The sequence below is a fragment of the Chelonoidis abingdonii genome, chromosome 3 (assembly GCF_003597395.2).
Source record: "Chelonoidis abingdonii isolate Lonesome George chromosome 3, CheloAbing_2.0, whole genome shotgun sequence".
NCBI lineage: Eukaryota > Metazoa > Chordata > Testudines > Testudinidae > Chelonoidis > Chelonoidis abingdonii.
Window position 1 is genome coordinate 180,946,171 of NC_133771.1, and position 27,518 is coordinate 180,973,688.

The 27,518-nt window shown below is 42.2% G+C and overlaps 1 protein-coding gene across 12 annotated transcripts in view; it reads right to left on the minus strand.

Annotated features, from left to right (window-relative positions):
* The window catches only part of THADA (THADA armadillo repeat containing), a 358,450-nt gene that overhangs the window by 273,750 nt on the left and 57,182 nt on the right, over window positions 1–27,518 (minus strand). For 11 of the 12 annotated variants that reach the window (XR_012655623.1, XM_075064366.1, XM_032775058.2 and 8 more), the window contains 3 exons: window positions 20,415–20,528; window positions 10,459–10,581; window positions 7,440–7,531 (listed from right to left, as the gene is read on the minus strand). Coding sequence is in view for 10 of the 12 variants with exons in the window: in XM_075064366.1 (XP_074920467.1) it covers window positions 7,440–7,531; window positions 10,459–10,581; window positions 20,415–20,528 (329 nt within the window). In the remaining 2 variants the exon portion in view is untranslated. Of the gene's footprint in view, window positions 1–7,439; window positions 7,532–9,651; window positions 9,821–10,458; window positions 10,582–20,414; window positions 20,529–27,518 lie in introns of those variants that run through there. The other variant, XR_012655624.1, reaches the window with a different exon arrangement.

Genomic DNA, 27,518 nt, shown 5'->3' on the forward strand with positions numbered 1-27,518 from the left:
TGCAGCGTGGGGCATGGGTCACTTGCTGGTGGATTCTCTGCAGCTTGAGGTCTTCAAACCACAATTTTGAGGACTTCAATAACTCAGTCATGTGTTAGGGGTTGTTATAAAAGTGTATGGGTAGGATTCTGTGCCTGCTTTGTGCAGGAGGTCAGACTAGATGATCATATTGGTCCCTTCTGACCTACGAGTCTATGAGTCTATGAGTTTATTAAATTGGCATAGTTATCCAGCTCAATGTGACATCATTCTGTTACCACCATTAATTCCATTGGAGTTACCAAAAAATTAAGAACACTTCCTGGTAACTATACAATTCTCTTGCTTTACTACTGTGTGTAACTGTGATCATAGGCCACTAAATCCATATTTAGGCACCTAAAGAAGTGGCCCAATTTTCAGAAGTACTAAACACACACAGTTTCCAGTTAAGAAATGGGAGTTCAGGTGCTCAGTACATCTGAAAAACAGGCTAATTTTAATTTAGTGCCTAACTTATGGCATTGAAATTTTAAAGTTTTAGATGACAAACTGCCAAAAATTTAAACTAAACATTATCAGGCTTTAATATAAGGATTTTGTTCCAGTAAAACAGCAAACATACTGCAAAATATATGGAAAGACAGAAGAATTGCATCTGTCACCCTACTGTAATTGTGTAATTGCAGTTATACAGTGAATATTGTATGATGTTATACAACAATAGCGACATCTAGTGGCGTTTATAATTACAAAAGTGATGCAATTGCTGAAGAATAATAGTTTTACATATTAAGTGAAATTAGCTTCATTCATTACTGCCTATGACAAACATAAGAAATAAGCTACCAAAACAAAGCATTTTCCTATAAACTAATTGCCATGTAGTTGAAACCAAGTCAACTTAAAGAAAAAAAAAGTTGAAAGCAGTTTCAGGTCACAAACACCTTCATTTTTCATGGTTCTACACTCATTTTCCTCCTCTATTAAAAACCTTTTTTCTGTCTCGCCCTATTTGTGTGAGATTAGCTCACTGACTATATAAGGGAAAGAACAGTTACTCACAAGATGTGTTGTTCATGTTCATTCCAATCAGGTGTGTGCACATGCACAGTAGCCAGATGATTTTTCCCTTAGCAGCAGCAGTAGGGTCGGCCTGGGCACCCCCTGAAGTCGTGCCTTCATAGTGCCCAATATAGTGCCCTGCCGACTCGCCACCCCTCAGTTCCTTCTTGCCAGCTACTCCGACAGATGGGAAGGCGAATGGGTATTGGAATGGACATGCACCAGGAAAGCTGTTGACTAAGCCTGCACCCTGGTGGAATGCGCAGTGATCAGGAGTGTAGGAACCCCTGCCAGGTTGTAGCACTCGCGGATGCAGGATGCGATCCATGATGAAATACGTTGTGACGACACAGGCAGACCTTTCATTCTGTCCCCCACTGCCACGAATAACTGGACCAATTTTCTAAAGGGCTTCATTCTCTCGATGTAAAAGGCTAGGGCCCTGCAGACATTCAGAGAGTGGAGTCTCTGCTCCCTGCAACTGGAATGAGGCTTAGGCTAGAACATCAGGAGAAAGATGTCTTGGTTGATGTGAAACTGCGACATCAACTTCGGGAAGAAACCAGGGTGAGGTCTGAGCTGCACCTTGTCTTTATAGAACACAGTATATGGGGGATATCAGGTTAGGGCCCTGAGTTCAGATACCTTCGTGGCCGAGGTTATCCTCACCAGGAACGTCACCTTGTAAGAGAGAAAGAGGAGGGAGCACATTGCCAAGGGCTCAAAGAGTGGTCCCATTAGTCTAGAAAGGACCAGATTGAGGTCCCAGGCTAGGACAGGCTGTCTGATGTGAGGATACAGCCTATCGCCCTTTTAAAAACCGGGTGACCATAGGGGTAGCAAACACCGAGTAGCCCTCCTCGCCTGGGTGAAAGGCCAAGATGGCAGCTATGTGAACCCTTATCAATGACAACAAAAGCCCCTGCTGCTTCAGATGGAGGAGGTAGTCCAGAATAAGTGACACTGGGGCCAGCATCGGGGACAAATGACACTGCGCCAACCAGACTGAAAATCTCTTCCACTTGGCAAGGTAGGTGGCTCTCCTAGAGAGTTCTACAGCCGAGGGCCTGTCTAACCTGTTTTGAACAGGAAAATTCCATTGGGTTCAACCATGGATCTTCCATGCCGTGAGCTGAGGAGAGACGAGGTTTGGATGTTGAAGACGACCATGATCTTGCGTCAGAAGGTCTGGGAAGAGCGGCAGGGCAACTGGAGCTTCCATGGACATGTGTACCAGTGCTGTCGGGACCATGTTGGAGCTATCAATATAACCTGAGCTCATTCCCTCCAGATATTGAGGATCATCTTGTGAATGAGTGGTATGGGTGAAAAGGTGTATAGGAGACAACCTCCCCAGAGGAGGAGGGAACGCATCTGCTCTGGAGCTGTGATTCTGGAAGGAGCAGAACGGCTGGCACTTCCTCTTGTGTCACATGGTGAACAGATTTATCTGGGGAAAGCCCCATCTCTGGAAGACTGAAATCACAACGTCGGTGTGAAGGGACCACTCGTGGCCATGAAACGACCTGCTGAGGAGGTTTTCCAGCTCATTCTGTACCCTGGGGAGGTACGACGCTTGCAGGTATATTGAATGTTCTCCACAGAAGTCCCACAGCACACGGGCTTCCTGGCACAGGGAAGAGGAGTGTGCACCTGTTTTCTGATACAGAACATTGCGGAGGTGTTGTACGTCATGACTGATACACATTGCCCCGTTAAATATGCCCAGAAGGCCTGCCACGCCAAGAGTACCGCTCTCAGCTCTCTGATGTTGATGTGGAGAGTCAGATCTGCCTGACACCAAAAGACCTTGAGTCCTGTGGTCTCCTAGATGTGCTCCCCAGCCCAAGTCTGATGCATCTGTCACTAGAGACATGGACAGCTGAGGACTGGTGAAGGGGACCGCTGAATATACCTCCTGAGCGTCGAGCCATCACCGGAGGGAGTCAAGGACTGGGCGAGGTAAGGTCACTATACTGTCCAGGCTGTCTCTGGCCAGGCAGTATACTGATGTCAGCCACGACTGAAGAGGTTGCAATCTGAGCCTGGCATGCTGTACCACGTAGGTACAAGCTGCCACATGTCCCAGAAGCTTCAGGCAATTTCTTGCTGTGGTGGTGGGAAACTGAGGCTTTGAATGGTCAGGGCCCAAAACCTTGCTTGTGGTAGGTATGTTCTGGCCTGATCGAGTCCTATACTACCCTATAAATTCTATCCTCTGAACGGGGGACAGAGTGGACTTTACTTCATTTAAAAGGAGACCCAGGTTGACGAAGGTGGCTCTGATAAACTTGACCTGAGCCTCCACTTGGGTCTTGGAGGGGCCCTTGATCAGCCAATCGTCGAGGTAAAGAAACACCTGAACCTGGTGCCTGCCCAGAAACACAGCGACGACTGCCATGCACTTGGTGAAAACCCGAGGTGCTACTGACAGGCCGAACAGGAGGACTCTGAAATGGTAGCGGGTGTTCACCACGAACCTGAGATACTTCCTGTGGAGCTGAGTGACCGCGATATGCAAGTATGCATCCTTCAGGTCGAGGGTGGCATACCAGTCTGCTGGATCCAATAAGGGAATGATGGAGGCCAGAAAGACCATGAGGAACTTGAGTTTTTTATTAGAGTTGACATGGCCACCCCTTGCATCTCAAAGCCCTGGCCCAACTGTGCTGCCACTGATGGCTGGTCTCTGGGTCTAGGTATTGGGGATAGACTGCTTTCGACCCTCTTCTTCTTCTGCACCGGTGACTGGGACCAGTGCCAAAGGCTGGAGTGTCCTCGAGACACTCCATGACAGTGCCGAGGCTTCTTGAGCACGTCTTTTTTTTGGTGCCTGGTACCTCGAAGAGGGTGCCGGCATGCTCCACACTGAAGATGATGTGCTGGTGGTAGGATCCCCAGTACCAGGGTCCAACTGTGGTCGAAGAGCTGCCTCCATGAGGAGGATTTTAAGCCGCCGCTCTCTCTCTTTCAGGGTTCTTTGTTGGAATTCCAGACAGATTTTAAAGCTGTCTTTTTGGTGACCTTCACCCAGAGGTGGGGGGGTGGGGTCACTCTTTGGCATGCGCTTCACACAGTCCTTGCAGGTCTTGAAACCTGTAGATCGCAGCATGTCCCGGGGACAGCATGGAAGGAACGGGAACAACCCCCGCAACAGAACTTACGACTACTTAACTAGGTAACAAACTATACTAACTGACTAAACAACAAGAATACAACGAGAGTCGAGCTGCTAAGCCACTTGCTGGAGCAAGAGCCAGGGAAGTTCCAGCTACCGTCACTGGTGGTAAGAAGGAACAGAGGGGGTGGCGGGTCGGCAGGGCACTATATTGGGTGCCAGGAAGGTGCAACTCCAGGGGGCCTCGAGGCCAACCCTATGGCTGCTGCTAAGGGAAATATCTTCCGGCTACTGTGTATGTGCATGCGTGCACAATTGGAATTAACATGAACAAGCACTCAAAGAAGAAACAATAAAACTCACTTCACCCAAAGTCCTGTTCAATGTACAAAGTTTAAACAATCTGAAAAGACAGAGAAAAATATTTTCTACTCTAATCTTTCAGATATAGTAATCACTAGGTGTTACTTTAACAGTGAACAAAGAAGTTTCAGAAAGAAGTACAATTTAATGTGACAGCATCCATTTAACATATATATTTAAAAAACCCTACATTAAAAGAACACTGAGGTTGCAGCATCAAGCACTCAAAAGTAGGGATATGACAGAATTAAGGTTGCCTGTGCAAGCTACCTCCAACAGATACCGACATGCAACTTCATGAAAGCTGCACTCTGTTGCAAAACATGAATAGACCTCAGACACTCTTGTAATAACAGATCAGCACATCTGTCACATACTGACTCCATACATCCGGGGAGTTAGGCAGCCTTAATACTGCTGAGATCACAGTTAAGATTTTGCATAAGAATACAAGTATGAAGAAGCTGAGGTTCATACTGCCTTTTGGTATCAGTCAGATGAGGAAGTGAAAGCCTTATGGAGCACTGAAGTGTTATCAACAGCATTGTAGGCATTGCACGGAGAGGGTCTATACTGATGTAGTCTTAACTGTCACTAAATAAAGTTTTTTATATTTATTTCCTAGTCTTTTATACAGGGTTTGTACCTCAATGGATAGGTTCACACCGTTAGGTATGGGAGAAGGGGAAAATGACAAAGTAACTGAATATGAAACACCTATAGTTTTTTGTGCCCTATAATTTACAAATACGAAATAAGTGTGTGCGGCACGATGTTCTCTTTGTGTGAATTAAATAAACCACTTGTTTTTAATAAAGAAAATTTGTCCACATCTTTCATAAAGTGTGGTGCTCAGAATGAGTATTCCAGCTGAGGCCTCACTAGTGCAAAGTAGAAAAGGACAATTGCCTCCCATGTCTTACACAAAACCCAGAATAGTATTAGCCTTTTTTGCAACTGCATCACATTGTTGACTCATATTCAATTTGGGATGCACTATAACTCTCAAATTCTTTTCAGTAGTACTACCACATAACCCGTTATTCCATATTTTGTAAGAGTGCATTTGATTTTTCCTTTCTAGGTGAAAATTTGCACTTGTCTTTACTGAATTTCATCTTATTGATTTCAGATAAATTCTCCAATTTTAGGTCCTTTGAATTCTAATCCTGTCCTCCAAAGTGCTTGCAACCTCTCCCAGCTTCGTGTCATCTACAAATTTTATAAGCATACTGTCCACTCTACTATCCATGTCATTAATGAAAGTACTGAATAGTACCAGACCCACGACTGACCCCATGGGACCCCCATTAGAGGCATCCTCCCAGTTTGATAGCATACCATTGATAATTGCTCTGAGAACAGTCTTTCAACCAGATGTGCACCTACCTTATAGTAATTTCATTTAGACAGTATTTCCCTAGTTTGTTTATGAGAATATCCCACGCGACTGCATCAAAAGCCTAACTAAAAATCAAGCTCTCTCACATCTACTGCTTCCCTCCCTAATCCATTAGGCCAATAACCATGTTTCCACTTTTTGCAGGACTTCTTTTTGATTTTCTTGTCACTAAAGAGCTCCTGATGGAGCCATATTCCCTTCCTTAGGATCATGAAATACATCATTTTATGATCACTTTCACCCAAATTGCCTTCCACCTTCAGATTCAATACCAATTCCTCTCTCTTGCACGTCTAAAATGTCAGTCCCCCCGATTACATCCTCCACTTTCTGAAACAAAAAGTCGTCCCCAATACAGTCCAAGAACTTATGGAAAATTTTGGGTTTGGCTGTATTACTTTTGCAACAGGTGTCTGGGTATTTAAAGTCCCTCATTACTACCAGGTCTTGTGTCTTGGATATTGCTGTTATTTGTTCTAGAAATGCCTCATGCACCTCCTCTTCCCGGTTTGGTGGTCGACAGTAGACCTCCAACAATGACATCACCGCTCCCTTTTTAACCCCTTTTATATTTAGCCAGAGACTTTCAACTGGTCTGCATCTCTCCTCTTTTCAGACAACAGAACCTCCTCTCTTTTTTATCTTGTTGCCCTTCCTGAACAAAACTATATCCCTCATACCTAAATTCCAATCATGAGACTTATCCCATAAAGTCTCTGTGATGCCAATTAAGTCACAGTCAGCAGAGGTGAGATTTGAACATATGATCTCCTTTCCCAGCTGTATTTGGGAGTTGCCCCCCCCCCCTTTCACTCTCCAACATGAATACAATCATAGTAACTAATTTGGGGGTATGGTACTGCTCTCATTTTTGGGTAGTAATTATGATGTTTCATCTATTTGTCATGGAATTCCTGCAATTACAGAGCAGCAAGAAGTGTCAACAACAGCAATATATCTATCTGCCATCAGCAAATATTTCAGAACTCCCCATCAGCCACCATATTCACTATCACTAGAGCCAGAACATTCACAGTTAATTATATTATACACAAAAATAAAATTGTTTCCTAAGACCAGCAAGATGAGTCACGGTATAGCAAAAATAGCAGACATTTAAAAATGAATAAATTGCAATTCCCTGGGAGTCCTAATGCTCTGAAAATCATGGACCAATTACTCAACTTCTGGAGGATCATTTTGGGGTCTGATCTCAAGATGTGATGACCACTGTAACTCCCATTGAAGTGTTTGGGAACTGTAGATGCTCAGCATCTTTCAGGATCAAGCCCTTTCTGTCAAATTACACTTTAAATTAAAATTAATGTTCACTGCGTTAGGGGAGATATTTTTGACTCAGGAGCTTAATCTTGGCGACATAGTTTGAACGAATTGAGATGTTTTTGTAACATTATTCTTCAGATAAATCCATAAAAGCATGCAACATTTTCAAATTATTCTTGGCTGAGTCAATGCTTTGCAAAAGTCAAGTTAGCATCAGATGGAGCTTACCTATTTTTTTTGGAATTTTCATCCTTCCCTCTTTTAACTCCAAAAATCCTTGTAATCAGGGTACTAAACAGAAGAGTGGAGGAATTTCTCACCTAATGTATAAAGAAACATGGAACAGATATTAAGCAGCTTTCAAACCACACTGTAAACTGGATTTCAAATTTAGATGTAATTTAATTTAGAATTTTTTACATCAGCAACAGAATATTTTGCATGCTAGACTAGACAAACAGTCCCTAATCTAGCATCCCTCTTAGCGGCACAGGAAGGTGAAAGTAGTTTGCTATACCATATTTAACATCAGACGGGTAGCCTTGTTAGTCTGGATCTGTAGAAAGCAACAAAGAGTCCTGTGGCACCTTATAGACTAACAAACATATTGGAACATAAGCTTTCGTGGGTGAATACCCACTTCGTCAGACACATGTAACATTGGTGGACGTGCAGGTGAATGAACTTCCACCAATGTTATATATGCCATCATGTGCCAGCAATGCCCCTCTGCTATTTACATCGGCCAAACTGGATTAGTCTCTACGTAAAAGGATAAATGGACACAAGTCAGATATTAGGAATGGCAATATACAAAAACCTGTAGGAGAACACTTCAACCTCCCTGGACACACAATAGCAGATTTAAAGGAAAAGTAAGGGGGATAAGTGACCAAAGGGATCGAGCTGCACAGTGAGCCTGTTTTTGACTCCACTGCAGTCCTGCAAGTCCCACCAGTCGGACACGGGTGAGCAAAAAAACTTCAGGACCAGACTTCAAAGAGAAACCGCTGAGCTTCAGTTCATTTGCAAATCTGACACCATTAGCTCAGGATTAAACAAAGACTATGAATGGCCAGCTAACTACAAAACCAGTTTCTCCTCCCTTGGTGTTCACACCTCAACTGCTAGAAGAGGGCCTCATACTCCCTGACTGAACTAACCTCGTTTTCTCTAGACTGATTCTTGACTGCATATTTATACCTGCCTCTGGAAATTTCCCTTACATGCGTCTGACAAAGTGGGTATTCACCCACAAAAGCTTTTGCTCCAATATATGTTAGTCTATAAGGTGCCACAGGACTCTTTGTTAATATTTAACGTGTCAGTGGAACAGACAAATAGTTTAATGAATTTCAGTGCCCTAAAATAGTTTAATGGAGGAGATTGTGTGGCTTAATGGTTAAAAGATCAGGGCTGAGAAGCAAGCAATCTGGTATCCATCCCCGACTCTGCCACAAACTTCCTGTGTAACCTTGGGTAAATCACTAACCTCTGCCCCATTCCCCAATCTTTAAAATAAGGAAAAGAACATCTACCAGTGGCTCAAACTTCTTTAGCCCAGGGATCATCTCACAAACATCTCCAGAAAGTATGAACTCTCACTCCACAACATGCATATTCTTCAGTTTTGCTAGTGTCACTGTAGGGGCCTAGACTATAGTGTTTTTGTTTTGGTTTTTTCTGGAATGGATTTTCAATGGTTGGCATCAGACAAAAGATACATGCTAATATAGCAGGCAACTGGAGAGTCTAGTAGTAGGCACATTCTCATTTCTTTGTCCTTGCACAGGAATTTTCTCTTCAGCACTTTCTGGGTTCTTCTGTCTTCCCCTCTGCAGGACAATGCCTGCTCCCTGTTTTAGGAGCCATATGCTTAGCCTCATAAGTTCTGCTTTTTCCCAGTCCTCTCTGAAAAGAGGTCATTGTCTGCCTCATGGAACAGGTAGCGATCAGTAGCAATATAAAACTATATTCCATTCTGTAATGAGCACAGCTATGGAAGCATAGAAATGATGGCACTGCAGACTCAGGAGTTTCAACTTACATCGAAATTTTCTGATTTTCTTACATTTTTCTACTTTCTCCTATTTAGTTTTCCCAACATACACTTATATCTAAATTTTAACAGACTGCTTTTTATGTAGTACAAAAAGTGTAAGAACATTTACCAAGGTATTTACAATGCACCATGGTATCTAAACAACAAAAAACAATTATATGTTAATTAGCCAAAAACTATGTGTGTGTTTTCTGTAATATTTAATTTAAGAGTTTCTCAGATAAATATTACCAAGACACTAAGAAGTACCCCTTCTCAATCACATTATCTAAAAAGGAATATTGACTCTATTTATCATGGGATTAAGAAAGGAGTAGATCTCTGCATGTCTAAAGATGGTGAGTAGCTTCCCATTGCAAAGTGCAACATTGATGACACCTGTCAATAATAGTACCAGAGTTGATGGCCAGGACAGAAATGGTGGATCTCAGGGAACTGAAGGCAAGTGAAACACTCAGCAGAAATCAATTCAAATTCAACTAACACATCATAGTTCACTGGGAATCACAAAACACTGAGACCACGGTCCAGAGCTCATCTCCCTTACCTGCAAAGAACATCACAAATTCATCATCATCAATCAGATGAAAGTACTATTAAGAAAGTGAGGCTTTCTGGAATAATCAGTCTGGGAACTACTGCAAAGTCCAGACATATCCTTGGGCTATATTAAGGGCAAAGAACAAACATAAGCCCAGGTTTCCAGTAGTTTAAAGCATTTATTTTTAGCCATGGCAGGTCATGAGATATTGGACTTTAAAAATAACATAATGATAACCATCTTGCACTGAAACCCAATCCAATGATTAGGGAAAAAAAAAAACTTGACTCTTACTAACATGACACACTGACTCACTATTTATCAGCCAACCAGATTTTTTTTTAATTGTAAAATAATTTACTTTTGTCACTCTTGAAATTAGAAAGAAGTACACTCTGCATTACATCAAACCAACACAAAAAATACATTGATATAACAATACTGAGACCCAAACTGCAGCTTTCCTGTCATTTTCCTCCAGTATCGTGCCAAGATACATCACATTCTGTAATATGTACGAACGTTCAGTTAATAAAAACTCTATCAGGTGCGGTACAATTATTGACAAACATTACAAATGCTTTGATTAGCACCATCACCACATGCTTCTCCAAACTAATACAATGTATTTAGGATTAACTTACTGCCCAGACAGGGGATGTAAAACCTAGAATTGCTGCTTGTATTCCATCTGCTATGTAAGGTATGATGTTTTCACCAAAGCGGGTATCCCTAAACAAGGCCCTCAGGATATTTAAAGCATGAACCTGGGGGGAAAAAAAATTATAATTGTTTTGTAACATATGCTACTTTGTTGGAAAAGTCCTCAAATTACATACTTCAACCATAGCCATGGAGATGAACAAATCAACTCATTTACTCATTTATGACACTTAATTTCCACTTTAAATTCCATTCAACCTATCACTATTAACAATTAAAGCAATACAATGGCACTGTGCAAAGTGCTTTGAAAAGCATAGTCATAGTGAAAAAAAAAGTGAATAAAGGATTCACTTTTCTAGCTACCACCACATTTATGAAACACTGAGATTCTTGGATGAAAGAAACTGAAGGATATAAATGTATTTATATTTTTTAACAGCTGCAAGCATATGAAGAAATGAGTGTCAAATTCTTTACTACAGCTAGTAAAACTGGAATGCTTAGCAATCTATCCTGGACAAATAAATCCTGAACCTTCTGTATTACAAGTAAATTCAAGCCATAAAAGTTGCACTTTTTCTCTTCAATTACAATGAGACAATTTTCAAAATTTCTGAATTATCTGACACATCAAACCTTGTAAGTAAAGTCAAATTGATCATCCTTTTCTGAGCTTCAGGTACTTATACGTAAATTTGTTAACCAAGATGGGGGGCAGGGAGGGAGAATAGATACTTTTTGATTCAGGTCTGGTATATACTACCAAGATAGGCAGCTTACATCGACCTAATTGTGCATGTGCCTACACTTAAATTTGTCTCCCACAGCTATAAGCGCCTCGTTACACCAACATAGTAACACCATCTCCCTGAGCAGCGTAGAGTCATTGTTGATGAACTTCAGTTAATAAAGTGCAAATGTAGACACTGAGGTACTTATGTTGACCCTAACTGTCCTCCAGCAGCTGTCCCACAATGCCTCAGACTGACCACTCTGGTCAGGCATTGTGAACTCCACTGCCAAACCAGAAGCGACCCCACACCCATTCAAAGCCCCAAGAATTTTTGAAATGCCTTTTCCTGATTTCCTAGCTTGGCAAGCACACATAGCAGCTCTCCATTGTTGGGTGCAACTTCCCAGCTGACCACGTCAGCTACATGCTCCAGATACACTCCTGCCTGGTGCAAACAGGAGATATTGGATTTCCTGGGTGTGTGGAGAGAAGAGCTCAGCTCTGAAGCAGCCACAGAAACGTTGATATCTACAGATTGCTCGTGGGACACAGGAGAAGGGATCTGACAGGGACCAGCACCAATGCTGTATGAAAGCCAAGTAGCTGTGGCAGGCATACCAGAAGAGTGCAGGGAAGCCAACGATCAATCCAGTGCCAAGCTGCAGACCTGTCACTTTTACATAAAGCTACATGCCATACTCAGCAAAGACTCAACCACCACTACCCACAGCATCGTTGATACCTCTGAGGAGGCTGAGTGACAGACCCCTGCCAGGAACAGCAAGAAGTACGAGGGACAGCTGACCAAGGGGATCGAGCTGCACAGTGAGCCTGTTTTAGACTCTACTGCAGTCCTGCCAGTCCCACCAGTCGAACACAGGTGAGCCCAATGCAAGGGAAGGAACCTTGGGCATGAGTGCAGATAAATTTTCAATAACAGAGATGGTGCTCCCAAAGTAGCAGGACACATCTTTTGACTCTTCATTAATTCAATTTACTCATGCTAGAAGAGGTAGTGGTAACAACCAAGACCAGTAGAGTTGCTAGCTGCTTTATATTCGCCTATAGAGTCAGGCAGGGGAGAAAATTGGAAATTCTCTGCCGAAGGTTTCTAGGGAGGACTGCCCTATTTCTTCCTCCATGGTAGAATGCTTTCCCATGTCACTCAGTGATAACTTTGGCAGGCATCACTGCAGTACACAAGCTAGCAGCATATGGGCCCAGGCAGCTTAAGGACACGAGAAGCAGCTGTGCTCTCTCTCTGCCTTTGTTATCCTCAGGAGTGAGATAAAAGCTAAAACGGAAAATGGTGGACAAAAGGTGCCAGTATTCAGTGCCACTGCCCTATACTACTAGAATCATGCAACACCAACTCCCAGCAGGCAATGCTCACCATGGCTGGTGCTGTGACTGACGCCATGCACAAGCAATCCCAGGAAGAAATGACAATGCTGTCTTTAAAACTTTAGAGGAGCAAGGCGAGTGAGTTCAGCACCTCAAGTTTCGCTTTCCATAGTGAATACACTGACAATGGTGCCTCTGTGCATTTTATCTTCAGCTGCTGCTGTTGCAGCCTTCAGGGTCTCCCCCTCCACACTCCGGAATGCCTGAGCCAGATGTGGAGGAAGAGCACTCGAGATGATATGTTCAATGAGATCCTACAAGCCAGTGCTGTATCAGATCATGAACATGGGGGCCTGGTGGATGAACATTGCAGATACCATGGATAAGGAAAGAATGGAGAGAACAAAGGCCCAGGAATCCCAACTATGAAAAGGAGAGGGAGATGCCCCAGGCAGGACATAATGGGGTTTCTCAGCCAGCAGACTCTGGTAGACTTGCAGGTTCAACAATCCCAGGCTCACATTCCTCTAAAGCCCACTGAGAACTCAACATTGGGACCTCTCTAAACCTTCCCCCTCCCCTACACTACCCTACCACTCCACCCTCAGGAACATTAAAAACACTCACATCTTCACATACACTGACCTGTGAAAGCCACAATTGGAGTATGTGTAGGTTAAACGAACATGAATGATCCTTCCTCTTCATAAGTTCTGTTCTTTTAATTTATTACGTTTTTAAATAAATTTGTTGTAAAACTACACTGGGTTTTTCATTTTTCCACTGATTGTTACAGAATAAAACTCTATTATTTGGAAAATAATTTATATTTATTAGTTGATCCAGAAAACAGAAGGGTGTGCTGTCTGCCGGGTGCTAAGATACGGGATGTGGACCTGAGGCTGAAAAGGATCCTAACGGGGGCGGGAAAGAATCCGTTGATTGTCCTTCGTGTGGGAACGAATGATACGCTAGATTCTCACTGGAACGTATCAAGGGAGACTATGCCAGACTGGAAGGAGCGCTAAACGCCCGAAACTAGAGGCTCAGGCGATTTCAAGGTGGATCTGCCAGTTCCTAATGAGGGCAACGAAGGTTACAAGATTATGGCGATCAACAGATGGCTCAAGCAGGGGGGCATAAGGAAGGCTTTGGGATGTGGCCACTGGAAGCATTATGGACAGAAGACTGTAGCGATCACTCGGATGGACTTCACCTGAGTAGAGGAGATAGACTTCTAGGATGGAGGCTCGCCAACTGATTAAGAGAGCTTTAAACTAGAATTGGGGGAGATGGTGGGGAGACGCCATGGATCTCCACACGAATAACCTTGAGAGGAAGAAACAAAGTAAAGAGGGGATACAACCGGGACCGAAGAATTGACATAAGGAGGAAGGGTAGTTAGATACGAGTCTAACACGTGATGCGTGGTGATGAGAGTCTGTGCCTAACCGGGTAAAGAATGTAAGTGAAGCCAAACAGCAAAATATAAGATGTCTGTACACAATGCGAGGAGCCTAGCGAACAAAAGGAGGAACTAGAGCTACTGGTGCAGGAAGGGAAACGATAATAGGAATAACAAAACATGGTGGAATAGTAGTCATGACTGGCGTACAGGTATTGAAGGCTATGTGCTGTCAGAAAAGACAGAAATAAAGGCAGGTGGTGGAGTGGCATTATAATCAATGATGAGTAAAAGTAAGAATAAGAAGTGATGGAATGGATAAGACAGAGTCTGTCTGGGCAAAAATCACACTGGGAAAGAAAGATACTAGAGCCTCCCTGGGATACTGCTGGGGTGCTACAGACCGCCAGGATCTGATTTGATATGGATAGAGACTCTTTAAGTTTTTAAGAAGTAAACACTAATGGAATTGTGTGATCATGGGGAGCTTTAACTTCCCAGATATAGACTGAGGACAAGTACAGTAAGAATGGGGCTCAAATTTTTCTGGATGTGATAGCGGATGGATTTCTCACCAAGTAGTTGAAGAACAACAAGAGAGGATGCCATTTTAGATTATAGTTTGGTGAGAAGTGAGGACCCATAGAAGAAATGGTTGTAGGGACAACCTTGGTTCGAGTGATCATAGCTAATTCAGTTCAAACTAGATGGAGAGAAACAAAAATAGATCTGGATTAGGGTTTTGACTTCAAAAGGGCTAACTTTAAAGAATTAAGGAAATTAGTTAGGAAGAGGATTGGACTGAAGAACTTGTGGATCCAAACTGCGGAGGAGGCCTGGAATCTTTAATCGAGCTGCAGAAACTATCAGAAGCCTGCATCCCAAGAAAGGGGAAAAACCAGGCAGGAGTTGTAGACCAAGCTGGATGAGAAAGCACTCAGAGAGGCGATTAAGAAAAGCAAAGCCTAGGGAGTGGAAGATGTTGGGATTAGCAAGGAAACTACTTTATGAGGTCAGAACACGTAGGGATAAAGGGGAAAGGCTAAAAGCCATTAGAGTTGGACTGCAAAAGGAATTAAAACCAAAGAAGGTTCTATAGCCATAAAATAAGAAGAAAACAAGAAAGAAGAAGTGGGATCGTTAACCACTGAGGATGGAAGGGTTAAGGATAACCTAGGCAGGCCATGGCCTAATATCTAAATAAATACTTTGCCTCAGTCTTAATAAGGCTAATGAGGACGTTAGGGATAATGGAAGGATGACAAATGGGAATGAGGATATGGAGGTAGATATACCACATCTGAGGAAGAAGCCAAACTTGACAGCTTAATGGGACAAAATCAGAGGGCCCAGATAACTATTCAGAATATAATAAAGGAACTGGCACATGAAATTGCAAGCCCATTAGCAAGATTTTAATGAATGTGAACTGTCAGGCTGGAAGAAGTTACTAGTGATTCCTCAAGGATAAGTCTGGACCAATCTTATTTAACCTTTTATACTGACCTTGGCACAAAACCGGGACTGTGCTAATAAAGTCTGCGGATGACACAAGCTGGAGGTTGCTAACACAGAGAAGGACCGGGAAGATCATACAGGAAAGATCTGGATGACCTTGTAAACTGGAGTAATAAATACGGAGGAAATTAATAGTGAAAAGGCAAGGTCAGCATTTAGGGATCCGAACAAGAATTTAGTATAAATTGGGGCCACCACTCAGTTGAAGCAACAAGAGAGAGAGACTTGGAAGTATCTGTCTTGATGCACAAAGGATACTATGACCGCCAAGGGATATGGCATTAACAAAAGCTAATGGCGGTAGGATGCACAGGGATGGTAGCCAGCAAAGATATGGAAGGTGTGAGACCGATATAGAGGCAGGAGGAGACCGTCCTCCATCCTTGACACCCTTGTGCTGTTCGGTCACACCATGTGTAAGAAGGAATGAATTCAAACTGGATACACCAGGCGAGAGCCCGGCTCTCTAGATGAACACGGCAAGACGACACAACCGGGTTACAGAGTAGTGAAGCACCCAAGAGCTTGCCTGGTTGCACTAAATCAAAAGAAGGTTAAAGGGAGTAGGTGCTCGCACGTCTCGATGAAAACTTATAATTAAATAAAGGTGATTAATGCACGAGAGGAGACGAATTATGAACTAGACCAATGCGGGACCACAAGAACAAATGGTATAAACTGGACACTAGTAAGTTAGACTTGAAATATGACAAAGGTTTCTAATCATTAGAGGAGTGACAGTCCTCGGCAACCCACGCCCTCCAAGGGGAGTAGGTGGGGGCAAAAGACATTCTGGCGTTAGACTTAGCTTGACAATTATGAAGGAAATGATGATGGATACGCTTAAGTGGCAATTGAAGGCTGATGTCATCCAGTAGGATAAAGTAGCATCAGTAGGTAATAGCCATGGTGTGATGGGATGTTAAGATGGAGATGGGATCTGAGTTACTGCAGAAAATTCTTTCCTGAGTGCTAGCTGGTAAGGTCTGCTCATGATCAGGGTTGCGGATCGCCATATGGGGGGCCGAGAAGGAATTTCCTCCGGGCAATTGCAGAGGCCCTGCAGGTTTTCGCCTCCTCTGCAGCGTGGCATGGGTCACTTGCTGGTGATTCCCGCAGCTGAGGTCTTCAACCACAATTGAAGACTCAATAACTCAGACATAGGTAGGAGTTTGTAAGAAGTGATGGGTAGGATTCTGTGGCCTGCTTGTGCGCAGGTCAGACTAGATGATCAATAGGGTCCCTTCTGACCTTAAAGTCTATAGTCTATGAGTTTATGAGCTCACAGCAACATGCTGCCCAGCACTCTGCAGTTCGAAAGCAACCAGTTACACATGTCACAAACCATACAATCATTCCAAACAACATTAATAGGTGCATTGACAATGTAATATTCCTACAGTATTCACATACAATCACCAGGCCACAAAAGAGCAGGCCAGACAGATCACACTACAACACCATCACATACACTCTGACCTACTGTAAATGGTCTTCAAGCCTCCTGAACCATATAGCTCTGCGTTGCACCTTCTAACAGCCCTTGCACCTGTCTGTTCAAACCAGCAGACAGCCTCCCCACCTACTTCCTCCACCCTTGTGGAAACTTTCGTCCTTTCTTCTGTGACGTTATTGATATAAATGGGACCATAGAACATGGTTTGCAACACAGGTCCTGTATTGCACCAAATCTTATGTAAAGGGGGTCATATAAGGTGTTTAAGACCAGGTTGCGGGTTGCTGTGATGAATGCTGTCTGTATCTTTTTGTAGTTATGAGTATTGATCTATACTGTCTGTATTTCAATTTTTGTGCTGTGTTTCTGAAAATCATCCAGCTCTGCTAGCCTGCTTGATGGCCCATTAAGACCATCAGCTACACAAATGACCCATGGAGAGAAGGCAGATAGGCCTTGTAACTCAGCAAAGTATTGCAGGGACTTGCCCATGTGGACTCCAGACTCCATTGCTGTGACTTTCCACAGTAGGAACAAAGAGGTTTCTACACCTGGAAAAGCCTATATAAGGCTGATGTCTTATCTCCATCTGGTCTTCAGTCCTACTTCTTACCTCTGGAGGAACTTTGCTACAAACTGAAGCTCTCGCACAAAGACTGATGACATCCACCAGGGGATGTTCTCCAGAGACTGATTTAAACTGCAGCTTATTCCATCACTGCTACAAGCCTGAACTAAGAAATTGCCATTACTGTATGTAATTGATTCCATTTAACCAATTCAAGCTCTCATCTCTACCTTTTCCCCTTTATGAATAAACCTTTAGATTTAGATTCTAGAGGACTGGCAACAGTGTGATTTGTGGGTAAAGATCTGATGTGTTTATTGACCTCGGTCTGGGGCTTGATTCTGGGATCGAGAGAAACCGTTTCTTTTATGGGGTGGGTTCTCATAAGCATTCATCCCCAGGACGAGTGGCACTGGTGGTGATACTGGGAGACTGGAGTGTCTAAGAAAATTGCTTGTGTGACTTGTGGTTAGCCAGTGGGGTGAAACCAAAGTCCTTTTTGTCTGGCTGGTTTGGTTTGCCTTAGAGGTGGAAAAACCCCAGCCTAGGACTGTAAATGCCCTGTTTGAGCAATTGTTCCTCTCAGTTGGGTCCCGCCAGAACCGTATCGTCACAGCTTCACAGATATTATTCAGGACACAGCAGTCAGCTATAACAATTGGGATATTTTTCTTATCAAGATCCAATCTCATGAGTAAACAATGCCAGCAATCTTTCAAAGGACCAAAAACACATTCAACTGTTATTCTGTACCTGCTAAGCTGGTAATTGAACTGTTCCTTGGTGCTGTTGAGATGGCTGGCATACGGTTTCATGAGCCAGGGAGCAAGCAGTAGGCTGGGTAGCCCAGGATCACTATTGACATTCCAACATCCCCAGTGCTAATCCTCCAGCCAGGAGAGAAAGTTCTTGAAGATACGACATCATGCACCTTCGCTGACCAGTCCATACTGCTGTTAGCAAAGCATCCCCAGTGATCCACCAATGGTTGCATAACCATAGAAAAGTAGCCCATTCTGTCAATATACTCTGTGGTAAGGTGATTTGGTACTAAAATAGGGACATATGTGCTGTCTATCACTCTACCACAGTTCGGAAACCCAACTGCTGCAAATGAATCCACTATGTCCTGCACATTGCTAAGTCACAGTTCTGCAAAGCAAGAGCTGATTAATGGCTCTGCACACTTGCATCACAACGGCCCCCAGGAGGGACTTCAAATTTATTCCCAGCTGACCTGTAGTAATCTGGCATTACAAGTTTCCACAGTGCGATCACTAATTGCTTCTCCGCTGTCAGTGCAGCTCTCATTTTGGCATCACTGTGCTAGAGGGCTGGGGCACACTTAGCGCACAGGTTCAGGAATGTGGCCTTGCACATCCAAAAGTTCTGCAGTTACTGCTTGCGATCCCATACTTGCATAACGATGGAATCCCACTAGTTAGGGCTCGTTTCTCAGGCCCAGAAGCGCCGCTCCACCATCTGCAGCTGTTCCATGAACACCATCAAAATCCTTGAATTGGTTCTCACTATGTCCCACAGCAATCAGTCCTCCAAGGAATGACCATGCCTCTCATTCATTTGGTTCTTCTTACAGCACTGCAAATAACCCAGTATTGTGCACCCTGTGCTTGCCAACACTCATGACAATAGTACAAAGGCATACAGCCACCATGCTTCTCTCAGAGATGTTAGACAATGAGGAAGGCCACGTGGGTTTTTGGGATTTTGAAAAAAAGCGAGAAAATTACAGGATATAGATAACATTATGGGACAGAGACAGTTGCATACTGGGAAATTCACCCCATGCACCCAGTCATCTCTTCACGATTCATTTTCGCCCCATCATGCAATGCCAAAACTTCCCAAAAGACAATATGCTGAATGGTGACGAGTTGCATGGTTGGAACCTACCCATGGTGCACTGCTCTCTGCACTGATACAAGCACTCCTGGTGAGTATGAACACCAACAACACAAGGAGCCAAGTATACATGCGCACAAGCAATGTACTAACTGTGGCAGCTGTATTCCAAAGTACATTGAGTCAACATAAATTTATAATGTAGACATGCCCTCAAAAATTAGACAAAACACACACAAAAACTCAACCTGGAAAGGTGTTTATGAAAAACTTGCCAATTTTAAGCTAAGATTAATACATGGGCTATCTCAACAGACACTGTATTCTTCTTGTACTTCCCTACACATACTGGGCTAGATCTTCAGCTGATGGTAATCACTGAAGTTGACTCTGATGGAGCTACATAAATTTGCACCAGCTAACAAGTTGGCATAGTAACTAAATACTACAAACACTAGTTAACTACAAACCATGCTCAGCTATCAAATTTTTAAAGTATTGCTACGGTAATGTTGAAAAATAAAGATGTTCGACCATTTTAAGATTTACAAATGTAAGTTGTTGATCACCTATTTAAGCATGAACAGCAGTTGAGTATGTACAAGCGTTATTTTTCAGTGTGTGTTCTCATTACTGTTCCATGCTATGTATGTATGGAACACAAACCATTTGTTTATTTACTCCAAATGGAACATTGCTGAATAGTAAAATTTACTCATCATTTGTTCAGAAATATTACAGGGCAATAATCTGATTATGTAAACTCTAATAAAAAGGAATTAGTATACTTTCACCACATGAAGAGGTCAATACACCAAATGAGTCAATATAGAATGTTCAGGATTTTTGTTCAGAACATCTCATTTCACTTGCATAAAGAGTCCAATAACTCCACAACCTCTGAATGCTTCAAGACCTGAACCTTTAGCATGTTTGTGGATCAAAAAAAATGAATTACATCTACTTTTAAAAAACACAATGACTGGTTGACAAAGGACTGTTTTGGGAACTTTATTTCCTAATATCATGATGTGTTTTACTTCTCACCTGAGGGATTATGTTGGGTGATTCATTCACAGGTACAGCCAAAGATATTAACTCATTCATTGTCATTTTCAGTAAGTTTGTTTTACTCTTCTTTGGTTCCGAAGCCAACAAAGCCTAAGGGAAGGTAAAAAGTCGTAAGTAATTAGTTATTTCTAGTTATCTACTAACAGTACCGCCCAATTACCATCTCTTTCACACATATATAAGATATTAAAGCAGAGCATCTTGAGCGCCACAGGGAAACTTGCACAATAGTTTTTATTTTAATCCTGTTTTTCTTTGATTGGTTTGAAAAAAATATATAGTTTTGATACGACATGGGTTGGTTGGAAAACAATACCATTCTGCAAAGACATTAAAGTTTTTGAAAACAGTTTCATTCTAACGTGGAATGAAAATGAGACCTTTTTGAAATTTTTCATGAAAAAAGTTTCAAAAAGGTCTCATTTTCAGTCACTCACCCTCACAAATCAAAAAAACAACAATAAAAACAGAACCAAAAGAAGTCAGAAAAGTCATCAGTTAAGATTATAATAGCAATATTAACCATCAGGCCATACAGTCAGCATCTCCTGCTGGAGCTGTTCCATTTTGTATAAATAATTAAGTATTCACTGGCCAGAGATTTGCGTAGAATGTAGGAAACCCATGTTCAACTCACTGCTCTGATCCCCATCATCCTACATGAGTGCCCTATCCACCAAGCTACTTGCAATTCTATGATGGGGTGCCCTGGCTGGTCAGTCTCTCAGTCTTAGTCTCCCCTCACCCCCAGGCTCCAACCCCCACATCCCAATTTCCTGGATCTCAGAAACCTCCCCCAATGAATTTTCTGTTAAAAATGGAATTTTTCAACAGAAAAAAGTTTGGTTGAAAATTTTTCAACCAGCTCTGGTTACAATCATTTGAGTGTGTACTAAAGAATATTTCTTCAATCATACTGAGGTGCATTTAAGCAAATGTGTGAATGCCATTAGTTTTGTTGATTCAAAGTGCTTACAACCACTGTAAGGCCATGTCTACACTACGGGATAATATCGAATTAGCTAAAATCAGTTTTATAAAACTGATATTATCAATTCGATTTCATGCGGCCACACTAGGCACAGTAATTCGGCGTTGTGCGTCCATGGTCCAGGGCTAACGTCGATTTCTGAAGCATTGCATTGTGGGTAGCTCTTCCGTAGCTATCCCATAGTTCCCGCAGTCTCCCCCATCCCTTGGAATTCTGGGTTGAATCATTATTGTTGCGGGTGGTTCTGGGAAAATGTCGTCAGTCATTCCTTCCTCTGGGAAAACATCAGCTGACAATCCTTTTGCGCCGTTTTTTCCACCTGAATTGCCCTGGCAGACGCCATAGCACGGCAACCATGGACCCATTCAGCGTTTTTTTTTTCCGGCACCGTATGTGTACTGGATGCCACGGACAGAGAGGCGATACTCCGCGCTACACAGCAGCATTCACTTGCTTTTGCATGATAGCAGAGATGGTTACAGTCGTTCTCTACCGTCTACTGCCGGAGTAAACTGGCAATGAAATGACGGTTATCTCTCCCCCTCTGTACTGTCCGCTGCTATCATGAGTGCCCCTGGCTGAAATCGGCCGGGGGCGCAACGCAAAAGCAAAATTGGGATTGATCCCGAGTCAATCCCTCCCTTATGGTTTCTAAAAATAGAGTCAGTCCTGCTAGAATAAGGGGCAAGTGTATTAGAGGACCAGCGTATCAGAGAGCACAGCCTTGCTCCTGTCAGTATTCACAGGGGTGCCCCTGCAACAACCCCACCCGTTGCTCCCTTCTCCCCCAGTCTTCCTGGGCTACCGTGGCACTGTCCTGCCCATTTGTGTCATGAAGTAAAAGAATGCAGGAATAAGAAACACTGATTAGTGACATAAAAGAGGGGAGGCAAGCCTCCCGGCGCGATGATAGTCCAAGCAGGACATTAAGTGGTGTGGGGGAGAGGAGCACAGCATGCTGCGCTATGACAGTCCAGGCAGTACAGAATCTTTTCTTTACACAGGAAAGGGAGGGGCTGAAGCCCCCAGTTGCTATGATGAAGCTAGTTATTGCCGTTCTGTCTATCTACTGGGAGTAACCAGGAATGTTACCCTCATGTCAACGTTAGATATTCATGAGGACGGTTACTAGTCCTACTGCATCGTCTACCACCAGGGAGGGGGAGAGGGAGAGGAGCGGATACTGCTCTTCACTGCTGCAGCATTGCATCTAACAGCAGCATTCAGTACACATAGGGTGACATTGAAAGAAGTCAAGGAATGATTTCTTTCCCTTTTCTTTCACGTGGTGGCGGGGGGGACAGGGGACTGAGGAGCTATTCCCTGAACCACGCCAGACACTGTGTTTGAACCTACAGACACTGGGAGCTCAGCCAAGAATGCAAATACTTTTCAGAGACTGCTGTGGACTGTGGGATAGCTGGGGTCCTCAGTACCCCCTTCATCCATGAGCGGCCATTTGAGTCTCTGGCTTCCCGTTACGCTTGTCACGCAGCGCTGTGTATCCTGGAGATTTTTTTTCAAACGCTTTGGCATTTTGTGTTCTGTAACGGAGCTCTGATAGAACAGATTTCTCTCCCCATACGCGACTCAGACCCAGTATCACCCGTACGGTCCATGCTGGAGCTCTTTTTGGATTTGAGACTGCATCGCCACCCGTGCTGATCAGAGCTCCACACTGGGCAAACAGGAAATGTAATTCAAAAGTTCGCGGGCTTTTCCTGTTACTTGCCTGCTGCATCCGAGTTCAGATTGCTGTCCAGAGCGGTCAGTGGTGCACTGTGGGATACTGCGGAGGCCAATAACGTCGATTTCCGTCCACACTAACCGTAATCCGATATGTTAATATCGAATTTAGCGCTACTCCTCTCGTCGGGAGGAGTACAGAAATCGATTTAAAGAGCCCTTTATATCGATATAAAGGGCGTTGTAGTGTGGACGGGTAACAGCGTTAAATCGATTTAACGCTCTTTAAATCGATTTAAACGCGTAGTGTAGACCAGGCCTCAGACTGGCAAAGAATATGAATTCAGCAAGCCAGACAGTTCCATGAAGTGTATGTAGTTTGTAAGCTTCAGCTAGACACATGCACACAAACGCTCTGCCACAACTAATAAGTTACATGGAACAAATAATTATGACATTAAAGTTGAGTCATTCATTTTTTTCTTTTTAGATATGCTTAATATATTTCTCTTTATACCATAAAAGGCCGCCCAGAGGATTCAGGGAGCCTTGGCCAAAGCGGCGCAGCTGCGGCACTTGTACTCACCCAGGGGCGGTCCAGTCTTTGGCAGCATTTTGGCAGTGGGGGCCCTTCAGTTGCTCCACGTCTTCAGCAGCACTGAAGGGCCCCACCACCACTGAAATGCCGCAGAAGACCCGGACTGCCGCCAGGCCAGGGCTTGCAGGCCTCTGCGGGGCCCAGGGCAAATTGCCTGACTTGCCCCTCTCTCTGTCAGCCCTGTACTATAAAATTCATACTGTAAAACAGAGCATGTGTAATGTAGAGTGAATTAACACTGCTTATATTATCTTAACTGTTGCATTTCCAGAATTTTGTATTTTAACAGTGTAATCTTTTCCACAGGGAATTGTTAACAGTTGTATATGCACCCATAACTCTCACTTTGGATGTTCACCTGGTGTATTTTTTCTATTCAAATAATGTGGGAACTAAGGAGAATGCAGCTATTTCATACGTAGATGAAAGGAGGAAACACTGTGTAGTATAATTACTAGGGCTGTTGATTAATTTGGAGTTAATTGCGGCTAACTCATGCAACTGACTCCAAAAATTAATACCAATTAAAAAAATTAATTGTGATTAATCACAGTTTTAAAGGCACTGTTAAACAGAATATCAATTTAAATGTATTAAATAGTTTGGATGTTTTTCTACATTTTCAAATATATGGATTTCAATTACACACACAGAATACAAAGAGTACAGTCCTCACTTTATATTATTTTATTACAAATATTTCACTGTAAAAATGATAAAATAATTGTATTTTTCAATTAATCTCATACAAGTACCATAGTGCAATTACTGTGAAAGTACAACTTACAAATGTACTTTTTTGTTACATAACTTCACTCAAAAACAAAACAATGTAAAACTTCCGAACCTATAAGTCCACTCAGTCCTACTTTTTGTTCAGCCAATCACTAAGACAAACAAGTTTGTTTACATTTATTAGAGATAATGCTGCTACTTCTTATTTACAATGTCACCTGAAAGAGAGAACAGATGTTTGCATGGCACTCTTGTAGCCAGTACTACAAGGTATTTATGTGCCAGATATGCTCAACATTCATACGTCCCTTTATGCTTTGGCCACCGTTCCAGGGACATGCTTCCATGCTGATGACACTCATTTTAAAAAAGAGAAGTGATAATTAAATCTGTGACTGAATTCCTTGGGGGGAGAAGTATATGTTTCCTGATCTGTGTTTTACCCATATTCTGCCATATATTTCACATTATAGCAGTCTCGGATGATGACCCACCACATGTTGTTTGTTTTAAGAATACTTTCACTGCAGATCTGACAAATAGAAGGAAGGTACCAATGTGAGATTTCTACAGATAGCTACAGAACTAGACCCAAGATTTAAGAATCGAAGTGCCATCCAAAATTTCAGAGGGACAGGGTGGGGAGCATGCTTCAGAAGCCTTAAGGAGCAACACTCTGATGCAGAAACTACAGAACCTGAACATCAAAAAAGAAAATCAACATTCTGCTAGTGGTATCTGACTTTGAGGATGAAATGAACATGCGTTGGTCTGCATTGCGTTGGATCATTATGAAGCAGAACCAGCATCGGCATGGACACATGTCCTCTGGAATGGTGGTGAAGCATAAAGGGACATATGAATCCTTAGTGCATCTGGCACACAAATATCTTGTGACACTGGCTACAACAGTGCCATGAGAATGCCTGTTCTCACTTTCAAGTGACACTGTAAACAAGAAGCTAGCAGCATTATCTCCTGCAAATATAAACAGACTTGTTTGTCTGAGCAATTGGCTGAACAAGAAATAGGACTGAGTAGACTTGTAGGCTCTAAAGTTTTACATTGCTTTATTTTTCTAATGCAGTTTTTTTGGTATATAAAGCTGTACATTTGTAAGTTCAACTTTCATGATAAAGAGATTGCACTACAGTACTTGTATTAAGTGAATTGAAAAATATGATTTCTTTTATTTTTACAGTGCAAAGGGGGAGGGATTAAGTGAATTGAAAAATTAAGTGAAGTGAAAAATACGATTTCTTTTATTTTTACAATGCAAAGGGGGAGGGATAGCTCAGTGGTTTGAGCATTAGCCTGCTAAGCCCTAGGGTTGCAAGTTCAATCCTTGAGGGGGCCACTTAGGGCTCTGGGGCAAAAATCTGTCTAGGGATTGGTCCTGCTTTGAGCAGGGGGTTGGACTAGACAACCTCCTGAGGTTCCTTCCAACCCTGATATTCTATGATCTATAATAAAAACAAATATAAAGTGAGCACTGTACACTTTGTAGTCTGTATTGTAACTGAAATCAATATATTTGAAAATGTGGAAAACATCCACAAATATTTATATAAATGGTATTCTATTATTAACATCACAATTAATCACGATAAAATTTTTTAATCACGATTAATATTTTTAATCGCTTGACAGCCCTAATAATTACTATGACAATCAAAATGGACAATAAAATGTGTACTGCTGTAACAATTAACTAAAAGCAATTAACTAAACATTATTTTGTTACAAACTAGTACTGAAGTGCACAGTTTCTATTAATGAAAGTAGTCACTAATTCTACTAACTCTTTGAGCACAATCCTTTCAACCTGTGGAGCACACTTCAGACACCATAAAAATACTTGCTGGAGACACTTCACTGAAACATCAAGTCCAGAGCACAACATGTGCACCCTGATTTTGGAAGAGGACCACCTGTCCAAAGGTCACTGAACTGGTTAAATTTTAGTTTAACTATATATTTATTACAAGAACAATAAAATTGTCAAGATGCTTATGAATGCAGGTGCTCAGAAGTGATGCAATATTAAGGAAGGGGGCAGGAGAGAGGGATACTAGATAATCAAATAAATAAATAAATAAAAATCACACAGCAAGACTAGATTACATTCAGGGGGAAAACAATCAATGTCTTTAACTCTGTTTTTACAGAGAAGAACCTCATATAGAATCCATTTCAATAACCAATATTTAGGCATTTAATACCATCTCACATTGCAAAAAATAAATGTGAAAGCAAAACCTCTGAGCTATTCAGCCAATGGATGAGTACAGAAACTGGGAGCATGCACAAAAACAGTATCTGGCACTTTTAACAGTGTCTTTGAGGGAAAACATGGAGCATGGAGAGATGAGAGAGGAAGTATGGAGGCAGTATGGAGATAAAATGGAGGGGAATATGTGGGAGACTAACATTCAGCAAAACATAAGGAGGCTAAAAATGTAATGCTATGATAACAAATAGTACAAAAATGAAATAAAACCCCTTTCCCACTACTTCCTCTTATCCTTCCAAAAAGAGTTGCTCTCTGCAGTTTAAAGATTTATTTTAGGTAGCAATATTTTTAATCTGAAAGAGTAATTTTAAAAATGCATGTAACCTTACAGAATATATTATAAAAGCATTAAAACACAACAGAGCAAGTTTACTGAGCCAGTAAAACATGTCTCAGGAGACTGATGGCAAAAGGCCACACTGAGTCTTGCATTTATGACCAATAAAAAAAGATCTTTTATGTATTAATGCTATCTTTTTTAGATACTTTATAATACATACTACAATCTATATTTTGGATTATTTAAACGTAACAGTCCATTTCAGGATTCATTAATTTTACTGAGAATCACAAGTGTGCTTGAAGTTATTCATCAAAGAAACACAAAATGGAAAACCACAAAGAAAATTGTACATATTTTATCTTTGTTTTATCCGTCTTCAACCAAATGGTTTCAGTTCAATTCCAAAGCTAGTTCCAAATCTCCATTTATATGTATATAATTGTCAGGATGTGAATTTAGTACTCCCTCCAGGATTGACAAAGCAGCACCTTCCA